The sequence below is a fragment of the Somniosus microcephalus genome, chromosome 7, assembly GCF_052327205.1.
Source record: "Somniosus microcephalus isolate GS21.2 chromosome 7, FLI_Smic_1.0, whole genome shotgun sequence".
Lineage (NCBI taxonomy): Eukaryota > Metazoa > Chordata > Chondrichthyes > Squaliformes > Somniosidae > Somniosus > Somniosus microcephalus.
In genome coordinates, this window is record NC_140993.1 from 190,289,577 (window position 1) to 190,310,263 (window position 20,687).

Sequence of the window (20,687 nt, forward strand, 5' to 3'; positions counted from 1 at the left end):
TCAAGGGTCTGTTATTTTAAAAATTAGTTTCTTTCATTTTAAAAATAAAAATGATTATCGAAAAATACCAGTGGACATCAAAACCATATTTTCAATAAAATAACATCATAATGCTCATTTACTTAGAATCATAGAATCTTACAGCACAGAAGGAGGCCATTCAGCTCACCGTGCCCATGCTGGCTCTTTGAAAGAGCTGTCCAATTTTGTCCCACACCCCAGCTTTTTCCCCATAACCCTACAAACTAGTCCTCTTCAAGTACATGTCCAATTGCCTTTTGAAAGTTCCTATGGGATCTGCTTCCACCACCCTTTCAGATAGTGTGTTCCAGATCTTAACAACCCTCTGTGGAAAGAAATTTCTCCTAATTTCCCTCTAGTTCTTTTGCCAATTATTTTAAATATATGACCCCTGGTTACCAACCCACTTGCCAGAGGAAACAGTTTCTCCCTACTTGCTCTGTCAAAGCCCCTTATAATTTTGAATATCTCTATTAGGTCTCCGCTTAACCTTCTCTGTTCTATGGAGACCAATTCCAGCTTCTCCAATCTCTCCACATAACTGAAGTCTCTTATCCCGGCTTATCACTACAAGCCCACTGACTCCCACAGTTACCTGGACTACACTTCCTCCCACCCCGCCTCCTGTAAGGACTCTATTCCACTCTCCCAGTTTCTCCGTCTCCGCCGCATCTGCTCCAACGATGCCACCTTCCATACCAGTGCTTCTGACATGTCTTCCTTTTTCCTCAACCGAGGATTCCCCTCTACAGTGGTTGACACGGCCCTTCACCGTGTCCGTTCTATCTCCTGCACTTCTGCCCTCACCCCTGCCCCTCCCTCCTGGAACCACGACAGAGTTCCCCTTGTCCTCACCTTTCACCCCACCAGCCTCCACATTCAACGGATCATCCTCCGCCATTTCTGCCACCTCCAGCGTGATCCCACCACCAAACGCATCTTCCCCTCACCTCCCCTTTCAGCATTCCGTAGGGACCGCTCCCTCTATGACACCCTTGTCCACTCTGCTATCACCTCCAACACCCCTTCCCCATCACCCGGCACCTTCCCGTGCAAGCGCAGGAGATGCAACACATGCCCTTATACCTCCCCCCTTCCCACTGTCCAGGGCCCCAAACACCCCTTCCAGGTGAAACAGTGATTTACTTGTACTTCTCGCAATTTAGAATACTGTATTCGCTTCTCACGATGTGGTCTCCCCTACATTGGGGAGACCAAACGCAGATTGGGTGACCGCTTTGTGGAACACCTCCGTTCAATCCGTAAGGAGGACCCCGAGCTTCCGGTCGCCTGTCCCTTTAATTCACCGCTCCACTCCCACTCTGACCTCTCCATCCTCGGCTTCTTGCATTGTTCCACGGAAGCGCAGGGTAAGCTCGAGGAACAGCACCTCATCTTTTGATTAGGCACTTTACAGCCTTCCGGACTCAACATAGAGTTCAACAATTTCAGATCATAACCTCGGCCCCTATCATATATATCTATATATATATTTTTATTTTTTTATTTTTTTTATCCACACTTTTTGTCTGTGTCTTTTTTTCTTCTCCCCCGCATGGCAGCCGCCTTTCATTCTGCCAGCACAATTTACACTTCCTCTAGAGCCATCCTTTGTTTCTTAACCTGTCCCATTACCATCTCCTTTTGCCTTGAATATCTCTTCTCTTAATCTCTTCTGCCTTCCATCCTATCACAGACCTTCCCTTTTGTTCTTTCATCCCCTCCCCCCCTTTCCCAGCCTCTTCACTTGCTTAAAAATCTGTTCCATTTCCTGCTTTTTTCCAGTTCTGATGAAAGGTCATCGACCTGAAACGTTAACTCTGTTTTTCTCTTCACAGAGGCTGCCTGACCTGCTGAGTTTCTCCAGCATTTTCGGTTTTATCTCTTATCCCTGGTATCATCCTGGTAAACCTCTTTGTATCCCCTCCAAGGCTTCTAATTTCTGAATAAGTCTGTTAAGTGATACCTAATGCTTTTTGAAAGTCCATATATACATCTACTGCACTAACTTCATCAACCCTCTCTGTTATGTCATCAAAGAATTGAGCATGGATGACAACAGCCTCAAAAATAGTCACTAAATTCATTATTTTTTTAGTTGCATGATACAATAGTGTTGTATTAGTGTGACATCTAGATGGATATCTGTATTATATTTTTGTGACTTTGTGATATACATATCTTAAGAATTTGCTTCAGCTACATATACTTCTGGCAGTGAACCATTGGTTTCTACAGTGAGGGTGATTATTAGTTTTAGCTTGTTTTAACAGCATTTACAAGAATACATTTAGATCCTAAGTAGACCAAAATTTGACTCTGACTTTTTCAAAATTCGGCAAGCTGACAGAAGGAACCTTACATGAATCTGAAATGACAGTTCAAAAAGTCCGACTGACTCGTGTGACAGAAAATATCAATTATCTCCTCTTACTTCTCGTAAATAGAATCTACGTGGTACGTCTACTAATGCAGTGGCATTCAACAAAAGCCTTGGGCTTCCTGCGCTCAAGTGATCACTGAAAATGATACTGCTGGCTTTAAAAAAAAATTCTTACCATGGCAGATGGGTGATTTCCCTGTCCACGTCCCATCAGACCTGCATGCTCTGTGTTCTGATCCTCCGGCTAAGAAGAATCCAGGCTGACAGGTATACAGTAGCACATAACCCAGTGAAGGAAGATCCATCCCAACTACATTGGTATGAGCAGGTGTCTCTGGCTGTTTACAGTTGTGCGCTGCAGTAATAACCATTAAATAAAGGTGAGGGAGAAAACAGTAATACTTAACAATTATAAAAAGAATAGATAATGCTTTACTTCCAAGCAACTTTTTCTTCTTAGCTTGGTGCACTGGAGTTTAAATAATTGCAAGGTAAACAAAATTAATGGCAACAATATACTTAATTATTATCACTGACTGGCCAGTGGGGGTGGTGGGGTTAGTGTTAGTCAATAGAAAGGAAAATCAGGCGGAATGTATAACAGGTGGCTGATCTGCGATTGCCGTTTTGCAGCCCCACCAAAGTTGAATTTTACCTCCAGGAACATAAGTGGCAAATGTCAGAAAAACAAACAATATCAGGAAGAAAACAAAAACACAAAAAGTTGGAAACGCTCAGCAGATCAGGCAGCATGTATGGAGAAACAGAAGTCAATCAGTCAATGTTTCTCAGGACTGGAAGATAATGAGGTAGAAATTGTGGTCGGAGGAGTCCCGCGGGGAACGCCTCCGAAATGCAAGAAAAGTATACACCTACCTGATTGCTCTGGACCCCTGGGCCTGCAGGCGTACGCCTGCGTTAAGGCTCACACATCCCAGGGTGCATGCGGTTCACAAGCTTCCCTGGGATCACGTGGGCCAGGCCAACCAATGACAAAGGGGGATTCCATTCACGTACAGAATCCCCATAAGCATAATTAGGAATCACCTAAAAAATACATTTCGCAGCACATAAATAAAAATAAATCATCACATGTTCAAAATTAATTAAAATACAATTTCATTAAACATTTAAATCAAAAATTTAATATTTTGAAAAATAAATGTAAACATTTTCGAAGGGGCCAAAAATAACCTAAGCTAATTTTAAGGGTTTTTGAATGTTTAAATCATTTTTAAAAATGTATTTTAATATTTATTTAAACCCTTACGTTGGTAAAAGAAGGCCTTACGCCTGCAAATAGCCCAACTTTGCGCCAGCGAATGTCAATTTCCAGTGGATACGTACGATCTGTCAAGCAGAATCTTGACAGATCACAAGTTCCGGGTTTTCGGGCATGCACATCGCATGCGGAACCCCGAAACTTGTGGGGCACTTACGGCGGCGTACGTTGTATGTACGCCATCATAGGCCCCATAAAATCCAGGCCATTACAAATGAACAGCACTTTAAAAGGATCTAAACAAGACAAAGGGGAAAGGGGAAAAAAAACACACTTTCCACCCAATGTTCCCTTTAATTTTTTTTGGGCCGCGCAGCCCCTTTAAGGAGCTGCAGGGACCATTCAAAATTCCATACATCTGCGGTTTTTCTATTTAAAATCCGATGAGCCGGCTGCGTGGGAGGACCAGAGCACTGCGTGGCCGTGCGGCTTAAAGGGTGAGCTTCCATCCCACCAGTCTTCACATTCAACGGATCATCCTCTGCCATTTCTAAGAGTTCCAGCATGATGTCACCACCTAACACACCTTCCCCTCCACTTTCAGCATTCCAAAGTAATCGTTCACTCCGTCACAGCCTGGTCCACTCTTCCAGCTCCACCTACACCTGCTCACATTCCCCCAGCATTTTCCTATGCAAGCACAGGAGATCCGAAAGCGGCCCTTTCACCTCCTCCCTTCCCACTGTCCAGGGCTTCAAGCATTCCCACTGGGTGAAACAGCAATTTATTTGTACTGCTTCCACCTTGGTATACTGTATTTGCTGCTCATGATGCGGTCTCCTCTACACTGGGGAGACTAAATGCAGATTGGGTGATGGCTTTGCTGAACACCTCTGTTGAGTCCGCAATCGTGACCGTGAGCTTCCGGTCGCTTGCCACTTTAATTCTCCAACCCACTCCGACTCCAACCTCTCTTTGTACTAGCCACCTTAGAGCTTTCCTGCTTTAACATTGAGTTTAACGACTTTAGATCTTAAGCAATGCTCCCATCTTCTCTCCAATAGCAGGTGCTGGTAATGGAGAATGTCTGCACCAGAGCCACTGGAAGTGGTGGAGGTGTGAGTTGGTGATTGGGGTGGGGATCACCGATCGGTACACGGCTGGTGAGGTGGTCCCCACTCCTGAGGGCTAATTGCCTTTCTTCCGCCACATTCCCAGGCCACGGCAACCCTCTCCACTTGGCCAGATTTTCCATGCTTCCCTTCCCCTCTGCTATTCTGCTGTAACTAATTACACCCTCTCTGGATCCATCTTTTGTTTCTATACATGTCCCATTATCACCTTCTTTTGTATTGCACCATCATTCCAGGGGCACAATAAACTAATATGTGACTGGACGTTGATCTAGTAAAGTTCATGAACTGGTCTGTGCTGATGAGTACCCAATTTTAGTGCCTTTGAAATTGAATGCTCATTCATACTGCATGCTCCAAAGGCAATTGTGTACTGGACTTTGCTAATTAGGTGATATTCCAGTAAGGAATAGGTGCTCCATTCAATTTAATTTTGCTTTATAGTGGAGATCACAGTACTTAATCATCTATATACCACACCTTTGTCAGATTAGAGATAATTTACCAAAATATTTTGGGGGTAATTTTAAGCACAAAACATGGGTGTGTTGGGGGCGGGTAGGATGTTAAAAAATTTTTAAATCTCAAGCCCGACCCTAACCTGCCTCCAACCAGCCCACTTCTGGGTTTAACGGAGGCAGCATGGGGGGGGCGCAGGCAACCAACCAGCTTCCAGGAGGCGGGTTGACCAATTAAATATTATAATGGAGCTGGGTGCCTCAGATTTAATCTATCCTCTAGGTTTAACTCTGGCCGGGCGGGTTTCCTGGGCCTTGGGAAATCAGGCAGCTGAAGGGAGGCGAGGACAGCTTTGTGGAAAAGGTTAGTGCCTTTACAGCGCTACTTGTGGGCCAGGGGAGGCAGGGTTGCTTCCTCCAGGCCCACCAAGCTTACCTTCTTCCCTGCTCGCCACCGGACCCCACCTGCCCTGTCACCGCTCTCCCCCCTCCACTCCACATCGGACCCCCCAGGATCAGGGATCGGATCCCACCCCTTGGGATCAGGGATCAGAGCCCTCCAGGGATTGGGGATTTAACCCCCCGGATCCGACTCCCCCAGGCATCGGGGTCCACCCCCCTCAATATTTGGACCCGCCACCCCGCCCACGCTCCCACTAACCCAGCTGCAGGCTCCCTACCTGCTCCTGGGGCTGCAGCCTCCTCCAGCGCGTTCCCCGCCCGACAGGGAGCCAAGACTGTCAATCAGGCTGGCTTCTGAGCGGGGAACCTGTTAAAAGAATCACACCACTGTACGGGGAAACCAGACTTACAGGTTTCCCAAACAAAAGTCCTCCCCCCACCCTGCTCACAGAACCCGCCCCAGTAAATATTGTTGCCTTTTGGCTCTGAATAACATAAAAACTAAAGAAAAAACAGTGGTGGAAGTAGATAGCATTGATGCATATATGAGGGAAATGAAGGCAGGGTGGGAAGAGATAATCAGAGTAGGAGGAGGCACGTGTAGAGTATAATAATCGGCAAAGACCAGTTGGGCTGAGTAACAACTTCTGTGCTGTAGGTTTATGTAATTCTATGTAAAAAGCGTACACAATGAATATTTTTACCATGGCGAGTATAGAATGCAGGAGGTTTTTGTTTACTGATAAATTAAGATCATGCCAGTGAGGAAAGGCCAGTTGACCCAACAAAACCACTTCTTTTACAGATTGTATCCAACCTACCCCATTAAGGACTCTACACCATCCATTTCATTCCTTGAGTTCTGCATAGTCTCAAATCCTCAAAGATAATGAAGCAAAATCCCATAATATTCAAACATCCCCATACCCTCACCATTGTCTGCCCTCGGGCAACATAGTCCCTTGCTCTTTATCTTCCTCAACCCCAGCAGCATAAGCGCTGTCAAGTCACATGGAGTATTTAAACATCAGATATAAATCACTGGAGAAGCATTACATAAAAATCCCTATTCATTTCACCCAAAATAACTGCAGCAAGTTCTACCTTTAACCACCGATTGGTATTTATACTGTGAGATAATTACATTTTTTGAAGTGGAAGTAATTCTGAATCAAAATCAAAAATGAAGCAAAGCTTTATTTATTTAATCCAAGACTAAAGAAACAAAACAACTTTTCTTTGCTTTTGGATTAAAGAATCCTAGGTTTATTACAATGTCCCAGTTCCATTTCTATAATACTTAACTTCAGAAAGCCCCTGAAGGTTTATTTTGTACCTGTTATATGAAGAGAAACAGTAGCTTATTGTGACAATGTAAAAAGCCTATAAATGCTCAAGGCTAAATACAGTACTGTTAAAATGACAAGATCACTATCAGTGACATATTCAGAATGGATTTTCAAATTTTGAATATTTCGAGCTTTGAATCTAATAAGGGTTAAATAGGATCCCTTATCATTTCCCTTATTCAACTGAATTGAACTTGCAGTGATCATTTGTAAATGATGTGCTATGCTGTTTTTAGATTCTAAACCAAACAAAATTGGTCTGTAACTGGCATTGACAAATGTGACCAGAAGCTATCACACATGCCAAACTTTGTTACAACCCATTTTCTTTTTACACTTTTGGATTACTTTACATACGTATGCATTCTGGTTGAATTCCACTCCAGGTGAGATCAGGTAGGCAAATCCGAGTGGTAGATCCTTGTAGTAAATGCCCCTTCTTGCAGTGAAACTGGACTACACCTCCCACCTACAAGAAAGAAATAGCAAAGGCTGAACGACTGAAACAATTTATTACCAGAGTTAGTTCATCATTCACCTTTTAGTTTATAGCTATGCAGCATTTAACAGTTCAGCAAGCTGTTTTATACCTTTTCAATTTAAGAATCAAAGCAATGTACAAGACTCTGGTTAGGCCGCATCTCATACTGTGATCACTTTTGGTCCCCTCGCACGATCGGTGATATAGGAGCACTGGAAACAGTTCAAAGGAGGGGCACTAGAATGATCGTTATCTTAAAAGCTCTTGGTTATCATGATGGGCTTGGACAGCTGGGGCTTGTTACTCTACAAAAGTGTAGAATTTGGGGAAATTTAATTGAAGTCTTTAAAATGATGAAGGGATTAGACTGTGTCTGTGTAGAAAGACTATTTGTACATGATTATAAGTTACGCAAGCACAGGACAAGGTTAGATGTCAGGAGGTTTCTCTTTATGCAGAGCGCTATTGATGCTTGGAACAAGTTGCTGGCTGGAGTGACAAGTGCTGATATGCTGCAATGCTTCAAAAAGAAGCTGGGCAAGTTCCTTGATGTGGCTAATGTCACTTGATACAAAAGGTAGATGGGATACTGGGTATGTACCTCATGGTTACTGCAACTAATTTTGATTGTCTTTGGGAGCAGGAGAGGAATTTCCCAGATTTGCCCCTGCTTGCATTGGCTTAGGGTGTTTCTTTATCTGTGTTTGTGCCTCTCCCAGGATATTAAATAACTAGTTGTGGGAGGGAACACTGGGAGTCCTGATGCTCAGTTGCATTTTGACTGTTTGGGAGAGGCTCAATGGAACAGCTGTTCTTTTCCTGTTTGTTCTTTTGTGTGTTTGTTTGTGTGAAGAGAGTCATGGCCCAGAACTTGGTGTCGGGGGCTTGCCGTGCGTGCAAGCCCCCGACGTGCGCTCACCCTGCGCGCCGACATCTGAAACCTGGCCCGCGGTGGATTTCCTGTCAGTGGCCAGGTTCTGATGTCGGCGCGCTGTGCTAACCTGACCCAGCGGCGTAGTTAGTGCGATGTGCCGGCTGGGATCAGGTGAGCACTGTTCAGCCAATCAGGGGAGGGGAAACTTCATTCATAAGTTTGAGAGTAAGAACTGTCAAACTCATGAGAAGTACTGCACCCCAAAACACTACTTAAACTTTAAATAACATTTAAAAAAAATCCCAATCATTAAATTAAGTTAAAAAAAATAATTTAAACAATAATTTTTTTTTTTGAAAAAAATAATTTTTTAATAAAAAGGGTCTAAAACTAAACTTACCTTATTGTAGATTCTTTAAAATAATAAACCTGTGGAAAAAAAATTCTAAATTGCACTAAAACACCACTTACCTGTAAAAATAAATACTTACGTGTGCTTTTTACAAGCGTAAAGACTGGAGGCCTTTACACATGCGCAAATCCCCTAAAACAGAGGAAGTCCAAGACGCACGCGCTGCCCTCTACAGCGCACGCGCTAGCCTCTTCACCTCTTGGGTTAGAGGAGAGGAAATGCCGGTTTTCAGCGCATGCGCTGTGCATGCTGAAAACCGGCATTTCCTCCGGCCAGACGCGTGAGCACCCCTTCCGTACTCACGCATTTGGGGAGGAATTTCTGCCCCATTATGTCTGTTGTCCTGGTGCAGCGTAAGCACTGGTGGGAGGGTGCAATTACAGTGTGACAAGTTTACATAGGCAATTTCCATTATAAACATGGACATAAGAATTTATAATGGAAAAAGGTTGACAGAAAGTGCATACAGATGTAAGATATTTATTATATTAAAAATAGATTTGTGGGTGACATATTTTAAAAATCTCAAATAGGGTATGCATTTCCTCTCTGCAAATCTTACTTTCTATTAGCACAGTTATAGATCATGCATTCTGTCAACATAGTCCATTGTAAATAGCTATGCCAACATTTCCCATTCAATTTTGCCATGTCAACTGTCATAATGAGTTGCAGGCTCTGGTCACTAGGTGGCTCTGTGAAGCAAGTTTCTGAATTCTCTCTCCCATCTCATATATTAAAATAATAATAAACTGACCAAAGGCAACACCACAGCCTATGGGGGAGAAATTGGGTATGTAGCGCCACCTATTAGCGCCTAAAGAGAGCAGTCAGTGGCTGTAGCGCCACTGGCCGCGCCTCCCGCGATATTCAGTGGGGGCACTAATGGTGGCGTTAGCCTGTTGCGCTGCGCCACCACCGATGACGTCATCGGTGTGCGCAGCGCCCCATTAGCGCCCCGATCGCGATATTTGGTAGCGAACGCCGCTGTAGCGCTGTTCGCTACCCGCGCCCGGTTCACGGGGCCTTGCTGTGCCGGCAGTGGCGCAAGTTAAGGTGGAGGTGCGGGGCGGCTGCCCTTTTTCGGCGGCCGCCTGCCAGCACCTCCATCCCCGGCCTCCTGACCCCCCCGCCCCCCGGCATTGCCGGCTGTTTCCCGAGAGCCCGGCACTTCTCCTCGGTGCCAGGCTCTTTTGCCGGCACTCGCGATCGGGGATCGCGCTGTTGCAGGCCCCTCCCCCTTAACAATGGGAGGAAGGCCTGCAGTACCGCAGTGTGCCGTGCCACAGGGTGTGGCGCTGCAGCACGTTGCGCTGCGATATTCAGTTTCAGCGCCCTAAGAGGGACGCGGAGCGCCTCGAGCCTCGCCCTGTCTCCCTCTAGGGGCGCTGAAACTGAATTTCTGACGTTCATTAATGCTCCGAACGCTGCGCAAAAATCAGCCCCCAGGCGAACTTGGCGCCACTTTGGCGCCTCAACCCAATTTCTCCCCCTTTTTATTTACCATATTACAAAACAGAAATGCTTTTCCATTTGGAACAAAAGTAGATGAAGCTGGGTGGCTGTCTGGTTAGATAAGTGTGTTACTACTCCACATTGCTATGATCAGAGTTGGACTACAATTTTTTTTTTAAACCATTGGAGACCTGCACGTATGGACAGGATAGGAGGAACAATCAAACAAAGAATCACCAGGGCTGCTGTCTGCACTCCTGTCAGCCAACTCAAAAATAGCGTTGACAGACAGCTGGGAGCGGATCACCTGCCACCTCGCTCACTTGGGGAATGGTGCTTAGCACAGGGAGACCTGAAGTTATAAGATTTTTAAACATTCCTGTGTAGGAGTCTATGTACTCCTAGCAAAAATACTGAACTCGGAGAGGTTCAACAGAAAAGGTTTAATTCTTGAGACTGCATGTTGAACACAAAATGGTGTCAGAGCCTACACCAAGCACGACTGCCTTTCATCAGTCCACAGCTTCGACTGCCCCTCACCTGTTCTGGGCTTAACTATGTTGCAGATCGAGTTTCTTAAAGGTGTGATCCTTCTTAAAGGCATGACGCCTGATTTATAGTCTACGGACCGAAAAGCGGATTGTGTCCTTTCTGTGGTCGGTACGCCACACAGCTCCCCCCAGAATCCGCTAGCAGGGAGTGTACGAACCGGCATGGCGGCTTGATGGCACGGCCGGAACGGCTCTTGGCGGTTGGTGTCGGGAGCGGGGCGGTCGGACGAGTCGGGCTCTTAGGCAGTCTGCCCCGCGGTGGGGGTTGGCCCACTTGAACGGGTTCGTCGGGCTCTAGGTGCGCCAGCTTGAGCCGGTCGACCGGCACCTTGTCAGTTCTGCCGCCCACTTCGAGGAGGAAGAACTTGTTCCCCGTCTGGAGTACCTTGTAGGATTCGTCGTATGGGGGCCGTAGAGGTCCTCAGTGGGCATCATGGCGCACGAAAACAAATTTGGCCATGCCGGCCGGTGGGTACCGGAGCGAACTGTTGTGCTCGGTTGGCGAAAGCGCGGCGTTGCTGGTCAGCCGACCAGGGGGTCGTGGCGGTGGGCAGGAACTCTTCGGGTACGCGCAGCGGCTGGCCGTACACGAGTTCCGCCGCCGAGGCTTGCAGGTCTTCCTTGACCGCGGACCGTAGGCCAAGTAGCACCCACGGGAGGCGGTCAAGCCAAGCCTCGTCCTCGAGGCTGGCGCGGAGGGACGCCTTCATGGACCTGTGGAATCGCTCGCACAGTCCGTTGGCTTGGGGGTGGTAAGCCGTGGTGCGGTGAACGGCCACCCTGAGGTTTCGGGCGATGGCGGCCCACAGATCAGAGGTGAACTGCGGGCCTCTATCCGACGTCATGTCGGAGGGGACGCCGAACTGAGCGACCCAGGTACCGATGAACGCCCTCGCGATGTCGGCGGTGGTGGTGGACGTCAGTGGAATGGCCTTGGGCCAGCGGGTGGTACGGTCCACGATTGTCAGCAGGTGCGTGTGACCTTGTGATGGCGGCAGGGGGCCGACGAGGTCGATGTGGACGTGGTCAAACCTTCTTTCTGGCACGGTGAACTCCTCGAGTGGGGCTTTGACCTGCTGGTGGATTTTGGCACGCTGGCAAGCTATGCAGGATCTGGACCAGACACGCACATCTTTGCGCAGGCCGCGCCAGACAAATCAGTTGGCCACCAGTCTAATGGACGCGCGGGTGCCGGGGTGTGAGAGGCCATGGACGATGTCGAACACCCGTTTTTGCCAGGACGCCGGGACTACAGGGCGGGGTTGCGCCAAGGAGGTGTCGCATTTGACTGTGACGGCGGACGGGCCGCAGGCAACGTTGGTCAGTCGCAGCCCTGGGAGGGTTGTGGGCGCGGAGAGCAGATCGGGGTCGGTGCGTTGCTCCGCTGCCAGTTGAGCATAGTCCACTGCCAGGTGGGCGCCGTGGACGGCGGGGCGGGATAGGCAGTCGGCCACCATGTTGTCTCGACCGGAGACGTGCCGGATGTCCGTGGTGAATTCGGACACCGCGGCGAGCTGGCGTTGTTGCCTGGCTGACCACAGGTCCGCAGATTTCGCCATCGCGAATGTCAGGGGTTTGTGGTTGACAAACACGGTGAAGGGGCGGCCCTCCAGAAGAAATCTAAAATGGCGGACTACCAGGTACAGTGCGAGGAGCTCGCGGTCAAAGGCGCTGTATTTGGCCTCCGGGGGGCGCAGTTGGCGGCTGAAAAAGGCCAGCGGTTGCCAGGCCCCATCGACCCACTGTTCGTACACGGCGCTGACTGCGTGATCGGAGGCGTCCGTGGTGAGGGCCACCCTGGCGTTGGGCTGTGGGTGAGCGAGCATGGTGGCGTCGGCGAGCGCCTTTTTGGTCGAGTCGAAAGCAGTCAACATGTCCGCCGACCACTCGATCGCCATTCTGTCTTTCTTACCCCGGAGGGCTTCGTATAGGGGCCGCATGAGGGAGGCCGCTCCGGGAATGAAGCGGTTGTAAAAGTTGATCATCCCCAAGAACTCCTGGAGGCCTTTGATGGTGGTAGGCCGGGGGAACTGCTGGACGGCTTGCACCTTGGCGGGCAGGGGAATGGCTCCATCCTGCGTGATGTGGTGGCCGAGGAATTCGATCCTGCTGAGGCCGAATTGGCACTTGGCTGGGCTGATGATGAGCCCGTGCTCACTGAGCCGCTGGAACAGGGTGCGGAGGTGCTCGATGTGTTCCTGCTTGGAGGAACTAGCTACCAGGATGTCATCCAGGTAGACAAAGAGGAACTTCAGGTCCCGGAGGACCGAGTCCATGAGCCGCTGGAAGGCCTGGGCCGCGTTTTTGAGGCCGAAGGGCATTCGGAGGAACTCGAATAGCCCAAAAGGGGTGATTATGGCCGTCTTGGGAACGTCCGTGGGGTGGACTGGCACCTGATGGTAACCGCGCACCAGGTCGACTTTGGAGAAGACTGAGCGGCCGGCCAGTCTAGCCGAGAAATCTTGAATGTGCGGTATGGGGTACCGATCCGACGTGGTGGCGTCGTTTAGGCGCCGGTAGTCCCCGCAGGGGCGCCATCCCCCGTCGGGTTTGGTGATGGTGACGGTGCGGGTGCCGTACGTCCGGATGTCGGTGCCGTTGGCAGCAGCCAGCGCAGGGCCGCGGCCGTCTCGCTGGATCTCAAGGGCGGACGCAGGGATGATGCTGCGCTGCGCGCCCGTGTCGCATAGGAAACGGCATCCGGAGGCACTGTCCGTAACGTACAGCAGCGCGCCTGCTTGCCCCACGGCCATCATGTAAGCCAGTGTGGAGGCGGTTGGAAACGTGCAGGGATGGCTGCAGCGGCGTGCCCGTGCGCCGAACCGGGTATGGAAGTAGCAGTAGCCCTGGGTCGGAGGGCTTGGGGGACGTGGGGGCCGCGCGATAGAGGGTGGAGCGCACGCCGACGCTGCGGAGGCCAGGTCGGGGGTGACGGCGTAGTTGGAGCCGGCGGACAGGAGCTTATCGGCTTCGTCGGCCAGGACCTCGAGGTCCGTGAGGCTGGACGCCACGATCGCCGGGCGGATGCTGGGAGGTAGTTGGCGGATAAAGAGCATGCGGAAGAGGGAGCCGGGCGGTTTCTCGTCGGTCAGAGCAAGCATGTGTGAGAGCAAGTCTGACGGCGTGGAGTCACCGAGGCCCGGGAGGTCGAGGAGGTGGCAGTTGCGCAAAAATTGGGAGGCTGTGAATTTTTTAAGGAGCGCGGCCTTGAGATGTGCGTACTTGCCTTCCTCCGAAGGGTTTTGTAGTGTTGTCCAGACTTTCGTGATTGTGGAGCTGCCCAGGGAGGCGAGGAGGTAGTCGTACATCGTTGCGTCGGCGGTGATGCCGCGGAGTCGGAATTGCGATTCGGCTTGAAGGAACCAGGCGGTGGCTAGGTTCTCCCAGAACTCCGGCAGCTTCACAGAAACTGCGTTTGTGTCAGCCATGGTTACGCTTAGGAGTCGTCCTGAGCGTCGGGGTCACCAATGTCGGAGTCTACGTACACCTAGCAAAAATACTGAACTCGGAGAGGTTCAACAGAAAAGGTTTAATTCTTGAGACTGCATGTTGAACACAAAATGGCGTCAGAGCCTACACCAAGCACGACTGCCTTTCATCAGTCCACAGCTTCGACCGCCCCTCCCCCGCTCTGGGCTTAACTATGTTGCAGATCAAGTTTCTTAAAGGTGTGATCCTTCTTAAAGGCATGACGCCTGATTTATAGTCTACGGACCGAAAAGCGGATTGTGTCCTTTCTGTGGTCGGTACACCACACCTGGCTGAATAAAATAGCTGCTGTGCTCAGGAAAAATAAACTTGTTTTAAATTAAACAACACAATGGCTAGCAAGCGTACATGCAATTGAAAATGTGTTTTACACTAATTATGTGATAATTTACTATTCAATATGCTATTGGGAGTCCTCCATTGCTGTTTCTTCAAAATAATAGGAACACCAGAGATGGCATTGTTATGTGCAAATTGAATGTGGTCTGTAGTAAAAAAGTTACAGTGAATGTACTATAATATTAGTACAATGTTAATTCTAATACAGTGATGTTTGTTTTCAAAATTTAAGTTGTGTCCTGGGGGGACCACATTTCAGGTAAGCGCTGTAAGGCAACATGATTTACTTCTGAAGATGGCTACAGTTCAAATGATTTAAAAATCTTTCCTTAAAAGGGATTGAACCAGATTCACAACTGGTTGACATGTTTGCAAACTGATGTAAAGAATTCCCAAACCAAAGCAGCCTGTCTGAGAGAATTACAGGGCTTAGGTAAGGAAACATTGGAGCCTGATTCAAAGCATGACCGACCAAAGTAATTGGCACAGACCTGGGATCTGTCTCCTATCAAAAGATGTTGTGCTGAAAAAGAAACATTACTTTCAAATGTTGGTAGTTCACCACTTATGACTTAGTGAGTGCATCCAGTTAGTAAATGAGACGCCCAGTCGAGGAAGGTCACCGCTTCAATCCCCAGTTTATACTGAGTTAGCACATCTCAGCTTGATGGCAATTGATTGAGTACACCTGGGTCAGGGAGATGAAAATTGGCTGAAGTGCCAACTCCTGCAAGGTTGCAGCTGTGGCTCAGTGGTAGCATTTGCACTTCTAATATCATGAAGGCTGTGGGTTCAAGTCCCACTCTTAAGCACATAATCCAGACTGACACTCCAGTGCAGTACTGAGGGAGTGCTGCATTGTCAAGGGTACAATCTTTGAGATGAGACATTAAACATCTGCTTTCTCAGGTGGATGTAAAAGATTCCATGGCACTATTCAAAGAAGAGCAGGGGAACGCCCCCGGTGTCTTGGTCTACAATTATCCCTCACCAACACCTGAAACAAATGAACTAGCCATTTGTTTAATTGCTGTTTGTTTGTGCACATTGACTGCCACATTTCCTACATTACAACAGTGGCTACATTTCAAAAGTACTTTATTGGTTATATAGCTCTTTGGAATGCCCGAGGTTGTGAAAGGAGTTATGTAAATGCAAGTCTTTCTTTCTTTCTGATAGCTATTCCCTCTATTGGAAGTATGTAAATGTGGACATCAGGTGAGGACAGGATTAAACTCCGCTGCAATGGCCTAGGATTGAATAACCTGCTGCCATTCGCTGTTGTGACTTGCATATTAGTAATTGCCACTGAGAAGGGGTCCCAAAGGAACTGTACCCCAGCAAGGAGTCAATGCCTTTGAGCAAGAGCAAATATTATAACAATGGACTGAAGAAGTCCTTGGGCCAATCTCACGATGACTGAAATCAACTGCGCTTTACTAACTATCTGCCTCACCTACCTCCTCAGCCATAGATAATAGAAGGAGCTTCAAATGAGAGAGGAAAAGAAAGTAACTTAACAGAGAGTGGTAACTTCACAGCAAAAAATAAATAATAAACTGAACTGTAAACATATGTGGCAAAATCTTCTTTTCTTCTTAGGCAGTCCCTCGGAACCGAGGATGACTTGCTTCCACACTAAAAATGAGTTCTCAGGTGACTGATGAGTCCAATGCGGGACCTACAGTCTCTGTCACAGGTGGGGCAGACAGTGGTTGAAGGGGTGGGTGGGGTGCTTGGGTTGACGTGCGCTCCTCCCGCTGTTTGCACTTGGCTTCCGCTTGCTCCCGGCGAAGAGACTCGAGGTGTTCGGCGCCTTCCCGGATGCTTCTCCTCCATTTTATGCAGTCTTGGGCCAGGGATTCCCAGGTGTCGGTGGGGATGTTGCACTTTTTCAAGGAGGCTTTGATGGTGTCCTTGAAGCGTTTCCTCTGCCCACCTGTCTCTTGCCGTGTCGGAGCTCAGAGTAGAGCGCTTGTTTTGGGAGTCTCGTATCGGGCAGGCAGACGATGTGGCCCGTCCATTAAATAGAAGAGGAATGACAATTGATTCTTCCAAAAGATACCTTTTTTCATAAAGATATATTTTGGAACCAGAGAAAAGTGGAATATTGAGAACATTCTTGGAGAAAAAAACTGTCTCTTGCTTATGAATAAAAGCGATTAAGTTTAAATCCTTGACTACGGTATGAAATAATTAATGATCATCGACAGCCATTTACTCTTGTCGGGAGAGAATTCTACATTCTTATCTCTCATCAATTCCAAGGGAAAAGCAGCGAGCTGGATGATTTAACTATGGTTTCTAAAACCTTAACCTTAAGTACAAGGAAAATCAGTCTCAACTCTTGTACCAATTAAGAACCTCGTTATATTAATGCAAAACAGCATGAGCACAAGAACCCACCAAGTAGTCTAGGTGAGCATCAAATTAATAAAATATTGATAAAACAGGCACTGGGCCAGGTTTCCAAGCACAATCACTACTCAGTGATGCCAATGCTGGAAGAGAGAGGAAGGGCAGCTTTTGAGAACGCTCCTGTGAAGCGACTTGGAATGTTTTACTATTTTAAAGGTGCTATATAAATGCAAGTAGCTGTTGCTTTTAGCAGATTCACCAGGAAAGAGTGAAAAAAAATAAGATTCAGAGTGGTAAAACCAAATCAATTAAAACAAAGATAAAACATTGTACCTTGACATTTAAGGCTAGAGGGTTCTCTTCAGTAAGCATTGGACCGTGTAGTGTGTGTTTCTGGCTTCTATTAGCGGATATTACATAAAATGATTTTGTTTCAGATATCAATAATTCCTTACCAGTGAAAGCACGAAGGTGGTGATTGGAAGCAGATGAGCCGAATTACCAAAATGTCTTTTGAGTTCCCATTTTATCAATGTCAGGTGTTGAGACAGCCAATCTAAGATTGTAATATTGGAGGATAAGCCTTACTCTCAGTATCTATCTGACAAATATACTCCTGCCATTTCCAGTAGGATAGCCAGTCTCCAAAATGTGGCGGTCATCTTCTTTACACTTCAGGGTATTCTGTCTCTAAGCCTCACCTCTCTTGCTGTTTGCTGCTTGGGGTGGAAGGAATGTGTCCATGCCATCAATTCATAAACTGTAAATAAATGGTGGCTACAACTGAAAATCCAAACACCTTGCAATGAGTGTTTCTTTTGAAACTGAATATCATAGAACCGTAGAACAGAGAAGGAGGCCATTCAGCCCAGCATGCCTGTGCTGCCTCTTTGAAAGAGCGATCCAATTAGTCCCACTCTTCTGCTCTTTCCCCATAACCCTGCAAATATCTCATTTTCAAGTATTTATCCAATTCCCTTTTGAAAGTTACTACTGAATCTGCTTCCACCACCCTTTCAGGTAATGCATTCCAGATCACAACAACTCATGTAAAAAAAATTCTTCTCATGTCGCCTCTGGTTCTTTTGCCAATTACCTTAAATCTGTGTCCTCTGGTTACTGACTCTCCTGCCAGTGGAAACAGTTTCTCCCTATGTACTCTTAACAAAATCCCTCATAATTTTGCACATAGGCTGGTATTTTTCAAACAAGCACCTGAGGATACGGCCACTGAAAAAATTGTTCCTGATTAAAATATGAAAAAGTCTGATAAATAGCTCAAATTGTGCCCTCACTGTTATTGGTATTTTAGGTAGTGGTTATTTACATAACTTTTTTTCACTCCTTGTAAATCTGGTCCCTGCTGTTTCCATTTCAGGCAGTCTTCCTGCTCTCGCCTTGCTACCATTGTGGATGAGTTTCTGGGACGAAGAGAATGCTGTTGGGTGATTGCTGGAATATTTTAATCTGCCAATTATGATTACTAATGCCAAACATACCAAGCAATTAAAAGTCTGATTTACTGGTTGGCAAGAGGAATAGCTTTCCTTTAACTGCTTTCAGTTTTGTTTTGATGTCACTGTATTTGACAAAAGACCAAATAAATGGGAGAAAAAAAACAAGAACTTTAACATTTTATATACAAAATGAAAACTTGGTAACTGCACTTTGTAAAAGTTGATTTTAAATTGTTGTTACAACTCATTAATGATTGAAGATATCATTTGTGTACTTTCAAATTCTTTCTCATGCCATCCTAAGCCTGTCACATCAATGTAGTAACCCCTGATGAGCCTTTATTCCATTGGGGGAAAAAGATCAGATGAATGAGATTTGCATTCTATTGTGATGAACTCAGTGAATATTGAAAAAGGATGATGATGGAGCCCTTTTGACTTCCCTCTGTAGCATTTGCAGAAGGAAAGGAATGCTACAGACTTTGCTAAAAAAAATGACAGAACCGCCTCATCTCCTCAAGTGTTTAAATCCAAGGATTTCCTAAAATGTTTTCTGTTTATGGTCTAACTTTTTCAATGTTTGAAATGTACTGGGTTGCAGGCACTGAATACTTGTCTTCCTCATGCGACATTCTTGTAACTTTTTACTTGCAATTTGCACCATTTTAAATGGCAAATTGGACCAATTTACAATTGATTTTAAATAATACAGGAAACTCTCTTTTTACCAGCACCTAAATAACTGGAAATCTCTCTTAACCGGCAAAATTCAGGAGTAGGTTCAGGTAAGTTTTACTTCATATTAGTGGCCGTGTAACCGGGGTTCCTGGATCTGTGGCTGTGTAACCGGGGTTCCTGCACCTGTTGCCATGCAACAGGGATGCCTGGATCTGTGGCCATGTAACCGGGGTTCCTGCACCTGTTGCCATGCAACAGGGATGCCTGGATCTGTGGCCATGTAACCGGGGTTCCTGCACCTGTTGCCAGGCAACAGGGACGCCTGGATCTGTGGCCGTGTAACCGGGGTTCCTGCACCTGTTGCCATGCAACAGGGACGCCTGGAACTGTGGCCGTGTACGGGGCTCTCGTACCTTAGTATGTATACCTCTCTGTAAGCCGGACTTTTTGATCAACCGGCACCATGCTGGTCCTGTCGGTGCCAGATAAAAAAGTTTCCTGTACTTTGCAAAAAAAAAAGCCAAGATTCCTGTTCATGATTGCTATCCTGTTGGAAGGTGCATGTATGTGTACATTGGCTGAGAACACAATTGAACCAGGTTGTGCTGCCCACCATGGTTGAATGGCCTGCCAGCATTCATCGTCAAAGCTCACCTATGAAAAATGGGCACGGTACCAGAGGACAACTGACACCCATGGAACCATTTCCCTTCATCACCCAGCAACTGCAGAGTAAAAGGCAAAAACAACCCAAAAGCTATTCACACGCTTAACGTGCGCTATTTAACATTGAAAAATGTCTGCAATACTTGAGTGCACATAAGACATTTTAGAGACAGGGCACAGTGATTGTATCTAAAAAGTGCTTATGAGAAAATATACAGAAAACACACATCTGACTGAAGTGATGCATGATCTCTAAATATAGGGACGTATAGATATTTTGAAGGATAGTCTCTCTTAAAATATTAATGACGACCAATAAATTCTGATTTCTCACATTCAGAAAAATAATGGTTGAAATGAAGCTTTAATCCTCTTTACAAAATTCATCTTAAAAGTTGCTGATGTACAGTGAAATTTCCAAATGATTGCAATCCATGGGTGTGCATTACACTTATCCTAGAGTGAAAAGTGGCCCAAATCACCCTGGCCAAATTATTCTTTAAGCACTTGAGTAGAATCTCTATCCACAGATTCTAAATCCAGCACTGTGCTAAAATTGCAGTGCACTGTAATAATATATGACTACTTTACCTTTAACATGTTGGCAGGCTGAGCACTGATCAGTTGAGTTATTTCTTTGAACTGCTAACTCAGCTAAATCAAGACACTTAGAGTTGGTTAATTGAAATAAGCTCATTAGAAAGGTTATTGTCCCTTTAAGAATTAATGATGAACATAAAACATTATTTGATGACTTTTAAAGGACACTGCTTAAAGTAGCACGCCCTTCCTGCAATACTTTGATTTTTACTGCATCCAGTGCAGATAAAGTAATTCCTTTTGACAGAATTAATCTTTTACATTTTTCTACTAAGTACAATCAAAGGGATTCATTCAGGAATAGCAGCTCAGGCTAACTTGGACATAGGATACTTTAAACATTTTAGATGTAAGTAAAG

At 46.6% G+C, this 20,687-nt stretch overlaps 1 protein-coding gene across 1 annotated transcript in view; it reads right to left on the bottom strand.

Moving 5' to 3' along the window:
* The window catches only part of csmd3b (CUB and Sushi multiple domains 3b), a 1,929,854-nt gene that overhangs the window by 42,588 nt on the left and 1,866,579 nt on the right, over positions 1-20,687 (bottom strand). Inside the window, exons 61-62 of the mRNA XM_085993978.1 lie at positions 7,326-7,437; positions 2,580-2,759 (exon numbers count right to left, since the gene is read on the bottom strand). Coding sequence (XP_085850104.1) covers positions 2,580-2,759; positions 7,326-7,437 — 292 coding nt within the window. The remainder of the gene's footprint in view (positions 1-2,579; positions 2,760-7,325; positions 7,438-20,687) is intronic.